Below are 15,816 nucleotides of genomic sequence, written 5' to 3' on the forward strand. Positions count from 1 at the left end.
TTCAAGACACATCTCTAAAGTCAAGGGAAACAAAAGCAAAAATGAACTTTTGGGACTTCATCAAGATAAAAAGCTTCTGCACAGCAAAGGAAACAGTCAACAAAACTAAGAAGCAACCCATAAAATGGGAGAATATATCTGCAAATGACATTACAGATAAAGGGCTGATATCCAAAATCTATAAAGAACTTACCAAACTCAACACCCAAAAAAACAAATAATCCAGTCAAGAAATGGGCAGAAGACATGAACAGGCACTTACCCAAAGAAGACATACAAATGGCTAACAGACAAATGAAAAAATGTTCAACACCACTAGTCATCAGGGAATTACAAATCAAAACCACAATGAGATGCCACCTTATACCAGTTAGAATGGCCTAAATTAACAAGACAGGAAACAACAAATGTTGATGAGGATGTGGAGAAAGGGGAACCGTTTTACACTGCTGGTGGGAATGCAAGCTCGTAAAGCCACTCTGGAAAACAGTATGGAGGTTCCTTAAGACATTAAAAATAGAGCCACCCTACGACCCAGCAATTATACCACTAGTTATTTACCTCAAAGATACAGATGTAGTGAAAGGAAGGGGCACATGCACCCCAATGTTCATAGCAGCAGTGTCCACAATAGCCAAACTGTGGAAGGAGCCAAGATGTTCTTCAACAGATGAATGAATAAAGAAGATGTGGTTCATATATACAATGGAATATTACTCAGCCATCAGAAGGGATGAATACCTACCATTTGCATCGACCTGGATGGAACTGGAGGGGATTATGCTAAGTGAAATAAGTCAAGCAGAGAAAGACAATTATATGGTTTCACTCATATGTGGAACATAAGGAATAGCGTGGAGGACCACAGGGGAAGGGAGGGAAAACTGAATGGGAAGACATCAGAAAGGGAGATAAACCATGAGAGACTCTGGACTCCGGGAACTAAACTGAGGGTTACAGAAGGGGGGGGTGGAGGGATGGGGTGCCGGGGTGATGGGTATTAAGGAGGGCACATGTGGTGATGAGCACTGGGTGTTACACACAACTAATGAATCATTGAACGCTACATCAAATACTAATGATGTACCATATGTTGGCTAACTGAACATAATAATAGTAAAAATGGTGAGGATGGTTTAAAAAAAAAAAAAAAAGAAGTGCTTAAGATATATACACTAAGATGTCTCAGGGATATTTGGTAACTACCTGGATGGTAATTTCCTAGTTCAGACAGTATTACTATTCCTGAAAAAGGAAATTTTGGAAAGTTTTTTTGTTAAGGATGAATGAGATTATTGGAAATGATGAATTTGAGGTAGACCAAACATAAGACTGAGCTATGGTGCTTTATTTGAAGATAAAGTCCAGAATTCAGATTTTGAGTCATTGTTCACTTGAAAATGAAAATTGAATTTGTTAGAATTTTGGAGACAATGAGAAGAGAAACCTGAGGGCAAAAGACAGAACTTCAGGTCATGTTAAAGGATATGATGAAGCAGGAGGAGGAATACAAACCTTTAAGGGGACACACAAAGAACAGTGAGAAATAGGAAGGAAGACCAAGGCAGTGTATTTACAGACACCAAGGGAGAGAAGGTAGATTTGGCTCTCATTGGCCAGTACTATAATGGAAAGGTCAGGGAGTTTGAAAAGCTGAGAAGAAGCCCTTGCATTGGGCAAGTAGTAAACTTGAGAACAAGTTTATTGTAACAGTGGCCTAGATTGGTGAAGTTTAAGGAGATGATGAGGCAAGAATTAACTTGTATCTCAGACAGATTTGGTAAAAGAAGTAATTTTACTTCAAAAATGGAAAACAGTGGCAGAAGCATTTTTTTAAAGATAGTAAAAGAGCTCGTGAAAGAGATGAATGAGAAATAGTGAATAACTAATAGTAGAAATATTAGTATGAGATAACATGTAGAAAAAGAATGTAAATGGAGATGTTATATAATAACATTGTAACAGATTTATAACCCACACTAAATTAAGTGTCCTGCCGCCAAAGTGAGTTTGTACCCTTTTGCTCCTTTACTAGTTTCAAAGAGGGAAGCCCTTCATTACATTCAAGAAGCCACCTGTCAGACAAGTGATCTGAACTATAAATAGTCATGTTTCGTAGAGAAAAATAGAAACATGAAAGTAGCTGTACAAGCAAAATGTACAACTAACTTCTAAATAATTCTCATAGACTGGGTGTATATCACAATTATTTGTCACAGCCTTTAGGCTCAGCTGTTCTATTCTTCTATAGGCTTCATTTATATAGTGAATTGTTTCAGAGGCAAACAGGATTTTTCTCATATAATAAAAGATTCCTAATTAGGGGACTGTGGAAATTAATAATTTTACAGATATCTTTTTAAATATAATACATTAAGACATAGAAATTGTGGCACAGCATCCAGTGAGTATAATCTCTATATAGGGGGCGCCTGAGTGATTCAGTCGTTTAAACATCTGCCTTGGGCTCAAGTCATGATCCTAGTACCCTGGGGTCAAGCCCTGCAGCAGGCTTCCTGCTCAGCAGGGAGTCTGCTTCTCCCTCTCTCTGCTGCTCCCCCTACTTGTGTTCTCTCTCTCTTTCAAATCTTTAAAAAAAAAAAATCTTTTATGTAGTAATTGCTTTAGTTAATTTTACTGTCTCAGAAAATGCTCTAGTTGCAGACAGTATTTTTCATATTGTTTTTCTGCCCAAAAAATGACCGTAAAGTAAATGTCATGACAAATCTTTGAATGACAGCCTGTTCCATAGACTGGTGAATGTCTTTTGTGTACTGTATATGCTTGTGTATACTTTGTGCACAAAGTAAAAGTGCTTTGTGAATTTGGGTACAGTTCTCTGTATTCCCAAGTATTCCACTGATATCTAATTTTATTGTGAGAAAGGGGAAGAGATGAATTCTAAGAAAGCACTTCGTACTTTTTTTTTTCCTACCAAGCTGTTCTTCATTTTCTAACTCAAACCCGAATCATCTTTACTAGAAAATCTGTAAATTCGCAGATCATTTACCATGTAAAAGTAGATAATGATGGAATGATCAGAGGATTATTAGGTAAGGTAGTTAGGTTTTAGTTCTTTATCCAACTACTACAACCTGGGAACATGGTTTCTAGCACTACCATGAACATAAATACAGTGCTTTGAAGTGTGGGGAGAGGAGCAAAGAAGGCTTATGAAGGTGATTTTCCGATGGTAGATAATTTGAATTTCTACCTTTTTTTTCTTTTTTTTTTTTTACATTCCTAGGTACTTTCATTTAAAACATTTTATATTTGACAAATTTGAATGGGCAAAGATAGTTACCTTGTAAATTGTTTTAAATAAGTTTGGTTAGGTTTAGGGGAATACTTTTTTTTTGGTCCTCAGAGTTGTAAAATAGATAACATTTTAATGCAACATGATCTTTTTTATTTGCTCCTCTTTTACATACATCTGTACTATAGTATTGTTATAATTAATCATGAGATAGTATTATCTTGTAAATTCTTGTATTTTAATATTCAGAGTTCGGAGGTGGGGACTTCTTTTGTTATAAATGCCAGGTTGTGAAAAGTCAAGTTAAAGTTGCGAATTCCTTAATGTCTGTAATATCTGATAATACAACAGATTTGGGTGGTTTTTTTTTGACTACTAGTTGAATTATACTGAGAACTGAATATATTATATGTGTATTGCTCAATGAATTTTCACAGATAGACACACCTGTGAAACCAGCACCTAGATCAAGAGACAGAGTCTGGTATACTTTAAAGTTTTTATAAATAGTATATTCAGTAATTTTTTTCTAAGTGATTACTGTGTGTCAGTCGTTGTTCTAGGTATTAGGATGATACAGTGGTGAACTAAAACAGACTTAAGAGTGTGAGGAGATAAATACCAGTCACATGAATAAATGTAATTACAAACTGCCGTGTATACTAAACATACATTATTCTATGAAAGGCAGTATAATGAGATAGACTGTAGAGTGATTTTATACTGGGGAATAAGGGTAGACACTAGAATTCAGATTGCTTAGGTTCAGATTCTGTTGTCAATTCTGGTATTTATGTGACTTTAGGAAACTAATGTCTCTTAGGACTCATTTCCTAACCTGCAGATAATGATAGTAACCTACTTTGTATGGTTGGTGTGAACATTAAAAGATTTATGTAAAAATATTAGTATAATATTGTAGATTTTCTTTATGTATTAGTAATTTATTTTGTCTCAGTGGGTGTTGTTTTATATTGTATCATTTTTATTTGAAAATGATACAGAAGCATACTTCATAAAGTAGCTTCTTGTCTCTCCTAGAGTTCAGATTAAATAATCCAAAGGGATACCAGAATCTAGTTGCATAATATTCTGGCAGTGTTTATAGCATGTTTCAAATTTTAGTGTGTTGTGGGGCGCCTGGGTGGCTCAGTCAGTTAAGTGTCCCACTCATGGTTTCATATCAGGTCATGATATCAGGATTTTGAGATTGAGCCCTGACTCAGGGCTCCCTGCTCAGCACAAGTCCGCTTGAAGATTTTCTCCCTCTGCCCCCACCCCCCTCATGCACACGTGCTCACTTGCTCTCTGTCTCTCTCTAAAATAAATAAACACTTAAAAAATTGTTTTTAGTGTGTATAAGGATCATTGGGGTACCTCCTGTAAATGCACGGAAGTATGGGTGCCTTTCTAGGGAATCAGTGTTTCCTCTCAGTATTACCTCTGGAATCAGTATTTCTTATAATAACTCATGTATTTCTTAGGAACACAAGTTTGAAAAACACTGGGCTGTTAAGTGTCTCGTATGCAGGCCAAATAGTTATTTTGTCTCATCATTTTAACATATAACATTATGAGGTGTTTTTTGCTGTTACTGTTTTTGGTGCATATGCTTATTACTACAAATGGTAAAAAAAAAATTCTCTAAATCTATACTTGCTCTAAGATTCTGTATTAGTAAATAGTATTATACGTGAGGTTACCCAGTTGTAAAAACCTGGATTTATCCTTGATTCCTCCCTGTCTTTTCCTCTAATCCTCTACCTTTCTGATCGTCTCTGATTCATTACTGATGAAGTTTCTTGCATGGAAGATTTTGTAACATCTATTTATTCCTGCCTTTCTCCTCCTTACAGTCTGTTTTCCAAAGTTGTCTTTCTAGAACACAAAGCTGATTATGCTATCTACTTGCATAAATGTTTACCCTTTGCCCAAAGATACCTAAGTTTCTTAGTATATGTTTCAAGGCCATTGTAATGCGTCTTCCTTTTCCTTTATTATTCTCTATCAACTTGTTTCTGGGACTGTAGAATTTCTTGCTGTTCCTTGAGGAAAATAACATTTTTTTCATGTTTCTATGTTAACGTACTACTTTTTTTCCATCTTATATCTCCCCTTTTCAGTCTTTCTTTCTGGGTATTTATTGAGAACCCACCATGTGCCTGGCATTGTGTCAGAGGCCAGGCTTGCATGTGTGGAAAAGACAGGTTTCCTGTTCTCACTTGTCTTATTGTCTAGTGAAGTCTATCAGGCACCCTCCTTTTCTTTTGTTCACATAATATTTATTACCAACCTCTCTGTTATATACTTTAAGTGTTAATGTGCTTCTCTTTTCTCATTCAATTTTGATCTCCAGGGCTGAGACCATATCTTACATTTATTAATATTCCTCACCTAGCAGTTGGCAAAGTACGTGGCATATAGTGGTCGCTGAAATGTATTTGAATAAGTTAGAATTCTAAATCCAGAGCTACTTCCAGAATAGGTCAAAACTATCCTTTATAGAATACATTTGTATTTTTAGTTATGTAAGTAGTAAAATGGCTGTGTACAATCTAGTGGGGAAACCTGTGCTTCTACTATATTATTCCCATTATATAATCTTAATGTTACAATTTTTTTCTTTAGGAACTTGGGAAGAATAATCTGTCATTTAATGTTTAATTTAAAAATATTTTAAGTCATTTATATTAATTTTTAAAATAAAAGAAAAATTTTTAAAGAGAGTGCAAGCAGGGAAGAGGCAGAGTGGGAGGAAGAGAGAGAGAGAGAATCTCAAGCAGACTTCGCACACAGCACAGAGCCCAACTTGGGACTTGATCTCATGACCCTGAGACCATGACCTAAGCCGAAATCAAGAATTGGATGCTTAACTGACTAAGCCACCCAGATGTCCCAGATTTTAAGGATTTATTCAAAATTATGATTTGAAGTAAAGATTATAGAATATATAATTCTAATTATTAAGATTATATATTCATGTATCTTTTAATTTTTAAAAAATTATTTAAATTCAATTTAACGTATACTGTATTAATTTCAGAGGTATTCATGCATCGTTTAATAGAAGTTCTGTTCAGATGAATCATTTACGTATTTCCAGCTGACTCTATGATGTTTTATGTTCTGTACCTTGATCAATCCTGGCCTGTATCTTACAGTTATAATATATTGTGACATGCTTGTAATAAACCAATTAAAGACATGGTTTTTGTTCCTAGCATTGTAAACCAATCATATCAGCGAACTGGTTGATGTCACTTATTTAATTTATCCAGTCAAAGGTACAAAATGATAACCTTCAGCAAGGACCTCCCCCCCACATTAGTATATATATTTTTTCCCCTTGAAATCATTCAAAATGAGCAGTTCTTTGGAATTATAGAAAGGAAGATGTATTTTTGAATAAATAGAAAGAATAAAATGTGAGGTGAGGTAACTTAGACATCCAAAATTGAAGTGGAGGAAAAGAGATCTGAAACCCTGGGTTATTGGGAAGACAATCTCAATATGTTACAGATCAGCAGAAGTTGCCTCACCTCTTCCTGCCATCATTTTTATGCAAGTAGGACATGGGAGCAAGAACCCAGCAAAACTATTCTCTTCTATTCTCTAGGAAAAAGAAATAGAATGCAGATTTAGTTGTAAGAACATCTTTTTTTTTTGTTTACAATTTATTTATTAGAGAGAGTGTGTGTGCATGAGCAGGGGGAGGGGCAGAGGGGGAGAGAATTCCATACAGATTCCCCACTGAGCAGGGAGTCCAACTTGGGGCTTGATCTCAAGACTGAGATCATGACCTGAGCCAAAACCAAGAGTCGGATGCTCAACTGACCAAGTCACTCAGGCGCCCCATGTGTAAGAAAATCTTATCAACGATAGTTGAAGTTTAAGTATACTTACAGTAATAGCATTTATAATACAATGTGGGATACTTTGCAGAGTGAAAGGAGGTAATGTTAATAATTATAGTGAAACAATAGATGTAAATTTGAAGCCAGGCAGATTAGGTAGATATACTGTCATAACTGCTGCAGTAGTGGTATGAAGAATGTGTCATGGGAACATAAAGAAGGGAACTTGTAGGTTAGGGGAAACCTTTATACATCTGAGCCAGACTTCAAGAATGAGAAGAATTTTTCCCCAAGTTGGCTAGACAGAGGGCAGGCCAGGCTAACGAAACCTAGTGTCATCTTGCTGACCCTGTAGCCCTGCCTCTATCCAAATCATTCTCTCAAGAGGAACCTCATGCCCATCATTCTCTTAAAACAGTCCTATGAAAACTTTCAGTTTTTTGTATGATAAACCTAACATTTAAGAAGATTATAATTAAACTGATTTGTTGGCAGTAATAATAGATTTTCCTTGCACATCTCTACTATGTTATTTATATTTAAAATATGTCAATGATTAAAAGATTATTACCTGCTACAGAGAGGAAACACGACTATTTTCAGGATGTGAGGAAAGATAATACTTGTTTTGTATTCCATATGATTATACCAGAACAAATGGATGAAAGTTAGAAAGGAGCATCTTTTGTCATTGGTATATGAAAAAGTATTCTACTATACAATCCAAAGATGAAACAGGCTCTCCTGGAAGTTTTGAGTTCCTCTGCGTTAGAGGTGAAAGGAAGGTCCTTTTCCCAGGATGTTTTCAGTGGGATATATGCTTTCCCTAATAAATTATGTCTCTTTGATAGTAATAACTGTTAGAGAGTTTCAGGAAATGTTAGAGCTTGAAGCAGTTCTTCCTCAACTTTTGGATCTGTAGCTAAGGGGGAGAAGATGTACTCCCAGTGTCTTTGCTAGTGGGGGGGGGGGGCATAGATTTGCTGCTGGCTTTTGCAAAGGTAATACCAACTATAGTAATTCTCATATACTTTTAATCATTATGTCTGCTCACAATCATCATAGATAATATTAAAGATATCATTAAGTCAGATTTATGTAGGTATATTTAATTTTGTTATATTAATTTTTATGTATCCGACTTTACTAGTTTGTTGCTTATTAGCATTTTTTTCATGTATATTCACAAATAAATCACAGAAAATGTTGTTCAACTCTGCTCTCACTTGTAATTCCTCTTTGAAATTTTCAAGAAGGCAAATAAGATGATAACAGTTTCTACTTTAAAAATGAGCAAATCTTGGGGCACCTTGGTGGCTCAGTCGGTTAAGTGTCTGCCTTTAGCTCAGGTCATGATCCCAGGGTCCTGGGATTGAGTCCCACATCAGGCTCCTTGCTCAGCAGGGAGTCTGCTTCTCCCTCTCCCTCTGCCTGCTGCTCCCCCTACTTGTGCTTTCCCTCTCTCAAATAGATAAAATATTTTTAAAAAGAGCAAATCTTTAAAAAAAAATTTAAAAATGAGCAAATCTTGGATCATAAAAGTAATGCTCTAAAACATAAAGCAAAAATTCATTTATTTAAACATATTAATGAGGATGCCTGGGTGGCTCAGTTGGTTAATCGCCTGCCTTTGGCTCAGGTCATGATGGATTGAGTCAAGGATCCAGCTTCTTGCTCAGCGGGGAACCTGCTTCTCCTTCTGCCTTTGGCTCCCCCGCTTGTGCTCTGTTTCTCTCTCTCTCTTTCTCACTGTCTCTCTCTCTCTCTCTCTCTCTCTGACAAATAAATAAAATCTTTAAAAAAAATACACTAACTTGGGCTTTAAACATTTGCTAAGCACATAATTTTCACATGATTCATAAAAATTGTTTTTACTAAAAAAAGTAATAACTTTTGGGGCGCCTGGGTGGCACAGCGGTTAAGCGTCTGCCTTCGGCTCAGGGCGTGATCCCGGAGTTCTGGGATCGAGCCCCACATCAGGCTCCTCCGCTATGAGCCTGCTTCTTCCTCTCCCACTCCCCCTGCTTGTGTTCCCTCTCTCGCTGGCTGTCTCTATCTCTGTCGAATAAATAAATAAAATCTTAAAAAAATAATAAAAAATAAATAAAATAAAAAAAGTAATAACTTTTAATTATAGTTGCTACATTTATTGGTTGTTTGTTATGGTCTAGGTACTGTACTAAGCACCTGACATCTTGTAACAATGCTTTCAAGGTAAGTAATTAGTGTTTTCACTATAGATAGGAGAAAATGGATGCCCACAAGATTGACTTAGCGAGGGCTACGTGGTTTTTAGGTGAATAAACTAGATTCGAATCTAGTTCTTTTTCATTCCATAATGGTTCTTTACAGTACTTCCAAATAGCTGTATGCTGGTGGTTTTTGGTCATTAATTTACTACGTGTACTTGAACCTAAATATATTTAAAAATCAATTTTATGTTTCGTATTTATTGACAGATAAAGATATTTCTATAAAGTTCATTGCAGCATGTTACAAAGCAGTAAATATTGAAAACATTTTAAAATAAATGCATGTTTACTCACTCAAATATGGACATATACATGTGTACCTGTATGTATATGTGTGCGTGTGCACCTACATGGAGACTTGAGCTGGAGGGGAATGAGTGTGTATGTATGTGTCTGTACATATATAGATCTAGATAAAAGGTTTGTCTACTGTAATTTTCTCTTGGTGTTTTTCTGCATGTATGTATATGTATATGCATATGTGTTTGTATAATATTAAATTGCTAGATATTTAGAGTTGACTATTTCATTACCCCCAGAGAGATTCATCAGGAACACTCAGGACTTAAAAGTTGCACAATAAGAGGAAAAGAGCCAGTGTAATTCTACTAGTTCTTTGTGTTTTGCTTCCTTGCTTTTGAATGGTTTGCCATCATAGCCAGCTAGCCACAGTTTTTTCCCCTTAGCAGCTGTGGGTTTCCTAAACATCAAGGCTTCTGGGAATATCCTGATTGTCTCATTTGTGCTTTATATGTCTCACATAGCACTGTTATCAGTAGATAGTTTTGGAGAAGCTAAATTGGAAACATTGAGCGAGGGTAGGAGGAAATAAAAAGAGGTAAACTTTTTCCTGAATTTCTTTTTGCTTCTTCCTATCTTACCCATCCCCCAGTAAAAACCACATTGAGCTCAGTTTCCCCACTACTCATCCTAGTGTAAGTTAATGACTATCTAGTACAGGAGTTGATAGACTACAGAGCCAAACTATGTGAGCCAAGTCCGCTTTATTGAAATAAAGCCACATTCATTCATTTATGTATTTTCTACAGTTGCTTTCTTGGTACAACAAGAGTTTGGTAGTTACAACAGAGACTTTATGTCCTGCAAAGTTTAAAATACTGTCTGGATCTTTACAGAAAAAGTTTGCAGACTCCTGATCTAGCAGGTAAGGAAGAAACCAGGGATTTCTCATTTCGTTTCCAGGAACTTTAACCTGTTATTTCCATGGGAACATTGTAGCACGTGAGCATTGCATAGTATTTCGTCTAAAATGGCCCTCATATTATTTTGAGTTAGTCTGGGAAGTAGCTTAGTTTCTGGGATGAAACAGCTTGTTTTTCAGCAAATATGTTATGAAGAAACTTTGAAAGTTGTCCGTAGTTGGGGGTTCCTGGGAATTAATTAGGTAAAAGTGAAAGGGGATGAGGAGGGGAAGGAAGGAGAAAGGCTAGATCATTTTGATTTAGATTGACAACTGTAACACCTGTATTATTAGTGTTAGGTTCATTTTATATCATTATTCATCAGGTAAACACTTGATACAATGTTGACTTCTCACCACCTGTCAATTTGCAGATTGTATTTAGGGAGATTTTTTTGTTACTGTTGTCAGTTTTCTTCCACTTGTATGTAGGGTCTATTAAAGAAGGATGTCTCTTGCTCACTGATGTATTTCCACTACCTAAAATAGTACTCGACTATAATAGATGTTTAAATATTATTTGTTGAGTGAATGAACTCAGATATGAGATTTTATTTTTGTAGCAAGATTGTGGTTTTTCAAAAATGTCTACAATCAGTTTGTACCTAGAAAATAGGCAATGATTAGAAATCCACAAACCTTTGTGAACAATAAATCTTTCTAGACAAATGATCTTAACTGTTGGTCCTATCAGATCATTACTTAATAGTAACCGTGTGGTCACTTCAGGTAAGCTTTGGTGCTTGAAAACCTAATTATAAATAAATTGATGCGAACTGGGTAGGTTATATGTTTCCATTAGGTGAATTTCACACTGGCTTTAATGATCTTAATTCTGATTTTGCAAACTGCTGTAGGTTCTAAATTACCTTGAAGGTTGTTATAAAATTTGTATGAAGTTCTATAATAGTTAAATCATTTTGACACCATTGGCTTATAATTTTCTTCTTTAATCTCTCCAGATACCATTTATAATAGTGAAAAGATATTACTGAATACTAACATTGACTTATTCATGGTCCCTTGCAGTTCTTTTTAGTGAAATCTGATTCTCCCCATTGATGAGCTGCTTTCGTTCCACTTTTAAGATAACCTCAGAGTCACTATATATAAAAACATATACTAAACCATTTAAAATTAGATTGAGTTACATTGAAATTAAAAAAATATATCCAAAATTTTTAGGAGATGCTCTGAAATCAAATGAATGATCTCAGTATGTAGCAATTTTAAAGTGCTTGCAAATAGCTGGGATATGTAGTGTGCTTAGTGATTTGGCACCAACCAATTTGTGGTTGTCATGGCTAACACCCAGTGTAACAGAATGGAGGAAAATAGGCAGATGCAAGCTAAATGTAAAATAGGACAATGCAGTTTCATTTGCTGAGGAAAACAGTAATTCAGAACAAATAGTTCTTTGGTTTTGTTTTAACAGATAAAAATCTCGAAGTCATAATGGCTCTTAGATTAAAATATCAGCAAAGTGATACTCTTTTTCTTCTTTAGCTTGTGCTTTTGTTTTGTTTAAACAAATGGGATGCTGAATATATGAATAGTAAAATAGCTTGTAGCAACCTGAGGAAATTGGCACTGTATTCCAGGGGGTTTGGTGGACTACCAACCACAGGGCCATATCTGACTGTTGCCCATTTTTGTAAAGAAAGCGAGCTAAGATTGCTTTTTACATTTTTAAAGCTTTTTTTCCCCCCAGTATTTTGAAGATGTTGCTCCACTGTCTTCTCATTTGCTTGTTTCCCATGAGAAGTCTGCTGTCAACCTTTTCTTTGCTCCTTTCCATATAACTTGTCTTTTCTAGTATGGTTCCTTTTAAGGTTTTCTCTGCCAGTGGTTTTGAGTAATGTGATTATAATGTGCTTTGGTCTAGTTTTCTTCATGTTTTTGTGCTTGGGATTGGTTGAACTTCCTGGGTTTATTGGCTTACTTTCATCAAATTTGGCAAGTTTTCATCCAGTATTTATTCAAATAATTTTTCTGTCCTCCATTTCTTTCCTTTGAGGACTCCAGTTATACATTTTGTCATTGTGTTAGGCTACTGGAAGTCCTTCAGTTCACTGACTATCTTTTCATTTATTTCTTTTTTCTCTTTGTATTACATTTTGAATAATTTCAATTGCTTTGTCTTCAAGTTCACAATTCTTACCTTCTATAAAAGTTATTATGCATTTATTCCGATGTGGTATATTTTCATTAGACCTAATTTTCATCTCCAGAAATTAAGTTTGAGTGATTTTTATACCTTTCATTCCTCTCCCGAGGTTTTCGCACATATAGGTTATAGTTATAAAAACTTTTAATGTTCTTATCTGCTAATTCTAACATCTTTGTTAGTTCTGGGTCATTTTCTGTTGATTAATTTTTCTGCTTTTTATAGGTCGTATTTTCCTGCTTTTTTACATGTCTGATAAATTTTGACTGGCTGTTAAACACTGTAAGTTTTGCTTTGTTAGGTGCTTCATATTTTTTCATTTCTTATAAATCTTGACCTTTGGTCTGAGACACAATTTAGTTACTTGGAAATACTTTAATTCTTTCAAGTCTTGCTTTGAAGATTTGTTAGGTGGGATAAAAGAAGTGTTTAGTCGATATCTGATTGTTCTCCACTACTTAGCCAAGACTTTTCTGAATACTCTAACCAATGAACTGTACATATTTTCAATCTGGCTGTTAGGAACAGGCACTGCTCCCTGTCCTGTGTGGAAAAAGAATACATTCCTTTTAATTCTTCTGAAGTTAATTTCCTCACACACATGCACTAGCCATTGCCATACCAACTACCTGAGGGGGTCCCTTTGCAGATCTTCAGAGTTCTTTCTCTGTAATGCTCTCTTTTCTAATTCTTCTTGGTTTTCTTGGACTCTGAGTTCTGTCTTTAAAACTTGGACTGTTGGCCTGGATTTCACCTGTCAGCACCAAGGCCTGGAAACTTTCTTAAGACAGTTAGCTGGGGCAATTGTAGGGCACACTTGTGTGTTTCTCACCTCTCAGGGATCACTGTTCTTTACTTCCCGAGGTCCTGTGTTTTGAGAACTATAATTTCATATATTTTATCCTGGTTTTTGGTTGATTCTAATATATTGGACAGTATTTTTGGTGCCTGTTGTATATTGTAGCAAGAAGTAATAGTTGGGATATTGAAATTTAAGATTTAGTAATTAAATAATTCCAGGTGATGATGCACAGAGTTGGACCATAGGTATGAGTGGAGTAGAGGTGTGAAGGTCATTTAGTGAGTCATTCACATGGACTTTGAAGTCACCTAAGTAGATGGATTTGAGATAGAGAATAAGATTTTAAATCAAGACCAAAGTTGTGGAGTTCTAATACTTCATGTTTATGTGTTTGGTTAGGAAAATACTCTTCTAAAATTATGTTAATTTGTCTTGTCTTTTCTTCTAGAACCTTCTGACAACTTAAGGGAGATTCTCCAAAATGTGGCCAAATTGCAAGGAGTATCAAATATGAGAAAACTAGGCCATCTGAATAACTTTACTAAGGTAAGCAACTCATCTAAAATTCTTCGTTCCTCATTATACTTATCTCAGATGCTTTTTAACTATCATTAAGTCAAGAATTCTTGTCCTCAATAGATGGATTGGTATGTTTTTGAGCCTGGTAATGATGGACAGCCAACTCTTGGAAACACTAAAATGCCTATTATTTGAGGTGATGCCATATATTAAGGAAGCAGAATGGTTCCTTTGGGAAAATTTTTTTTTTCTTTTTTTAGTTTCCTCAGTATACATTGTTCTGCTACATTTAAAATTTGGGATTAATTATATATTTTAACCCCCTAAAAGTGTGACCCATAGACCACCAGCATCCCTGTCACCTTGGAGCTTGTTTGAAATGTACTGTTTGGCCCCTACCCCAGACCTATGAATCAGAATCTACATTTTAATTAAGATTCTCAGGTGAATTTGTATGTACATTAAAATTTGAGGGGCACTCTTTTAATCCTTCCAAAATGTTTAATTCTTTGCTATCTAATAATTAGACTATGGCTTGGAGTTTATTTTATTTCACAGAAATAAAAGGAGATGAGAATATAGTCACTGTAACAAAATTGTTTTTTCAATATGGTGATGTGCAATAAATATAAAATAGATTAGGGTTTTTTTCATAGTTAAAGAAGCAAGTACATATGCTTTTTTTTTTCTTTAGTGAAGTTTCGGAATATTCTGGCATGTATTTTTATATAATAGATGAGAAAATTATTTTGTATGAGGGACAAGAAAGTATTATTTTTGAAACAACTTTGAAAAACATTGAATAGGTGCTTGAGAAAGAGTTTTCAAAAATATCCCTAGGTATGTTTCCATTTTTTAGTGAATGTAATGAAAATCTTCAAATGCATGCTTCCATGTGCTTGTCAGATAATGTCAAGTCTTTGAGACCCAAAATTCTTCCAAGATTGTAAATTGCGTATCCTCATTTCACTCCCTTCTATTAAATTTCCCAGTTTTATCTCACCATTCTTCACTCAACTCTAGTAAATCTTGCAACTTGCCTAGATTTAACCATTAAAAACAATTTGATATAGGTTTATATCCTGTTTGAACTTATGGTTCCTATCATAATCATGTTGGCATCTAGATATATAGTTCCATATCTTTTGCCAGCTGGGATTCTGAAAGTTGGGGATGATGTAAGGATGGCAGTGTTTTGTTTTGTTTTTTAATCACTCTAGCACTAGTATATCCTAAAGCAATATTAAAAATCTAGAGCAGCACCTTCCAGTAGAAATATAATGTGAACCACAAATATAATTTTAAATTTTCTAGTACCACATTAAAAGGAAAAGGAAGCATGTGAAATTCTTTTTAATAATACATTTTCTTTAATCCAATATATTACAAATTATTATTTGATGTAATTTTTTATAAAATATTAATGAAATATTAACATTTTTTATACTAAATCTTTGAAATCCAGTATGTATATTATGCTTTTTGTGCATCTCAGTTCAGAGTAGCCACATTTATAGTGCTCATAGCAACCTGTGGCTAGTAGATACCAACCGTAATGAATAGTACATATATAGAGACAGACTTTGGAATAGGAGTAGTTTAAACAGTTGGACACTTTTCTTTTCCCCTTCTGTATTCTCCCATTTATTTCTGTCTCCATCCCAGGTTCTCTTGGGTTAGGGTCGGTTGCTCTCTCCCTTTTTCCCTTTTCCCCTTTTCCCTTTCCTTGTTTCTCTGTCTTTGAATTTTTCCTACAGTATTTCAT

The 15,816-nt window shown here is 35.1% G+C and overlaps 1 protein-coding gene across 6 annotated transcripts in view; it reads left to right on the forward strand.

The window, feature by feature from the left end:
- RICTOR (RPTOR independent companion of MTOR complex 2) overlaps positions 1-15,816 on the forward strand; it is a 107,859-nt gene that overhangs the window by 25,600 nt on the left and 66,443 nt on the right. For all 6 annotated transcript variants that reach the window (XM_045787308.2, XM_045787310.2, XM_045787309.2 and 3 more), the window contains one exon: positions 13,981-14,078. In XM_045787308.2, coding sequence (XP_045643264.1) covers positions 13,981-14,078 — 98 coding nt within the window. The remainder of the gene's footprint in view (positions 1-13,980; positions 14,079-15,816) is intronic.

This window comes from Ursus americanus, chromosome 15 (genome assembly GCF_024610735.1).
Source record: "Ursus americanus isolate L20-20 chromosome 15, mUrsAme1.1.p, whole genome shotgun sequence".
In the NCBI taxonomy this organism is placed as follows: Eukaryota; Metazoa; Chordata; class Mammalia; order Carnivora; family Ursidae; genus Ursus; species Ursus americanus.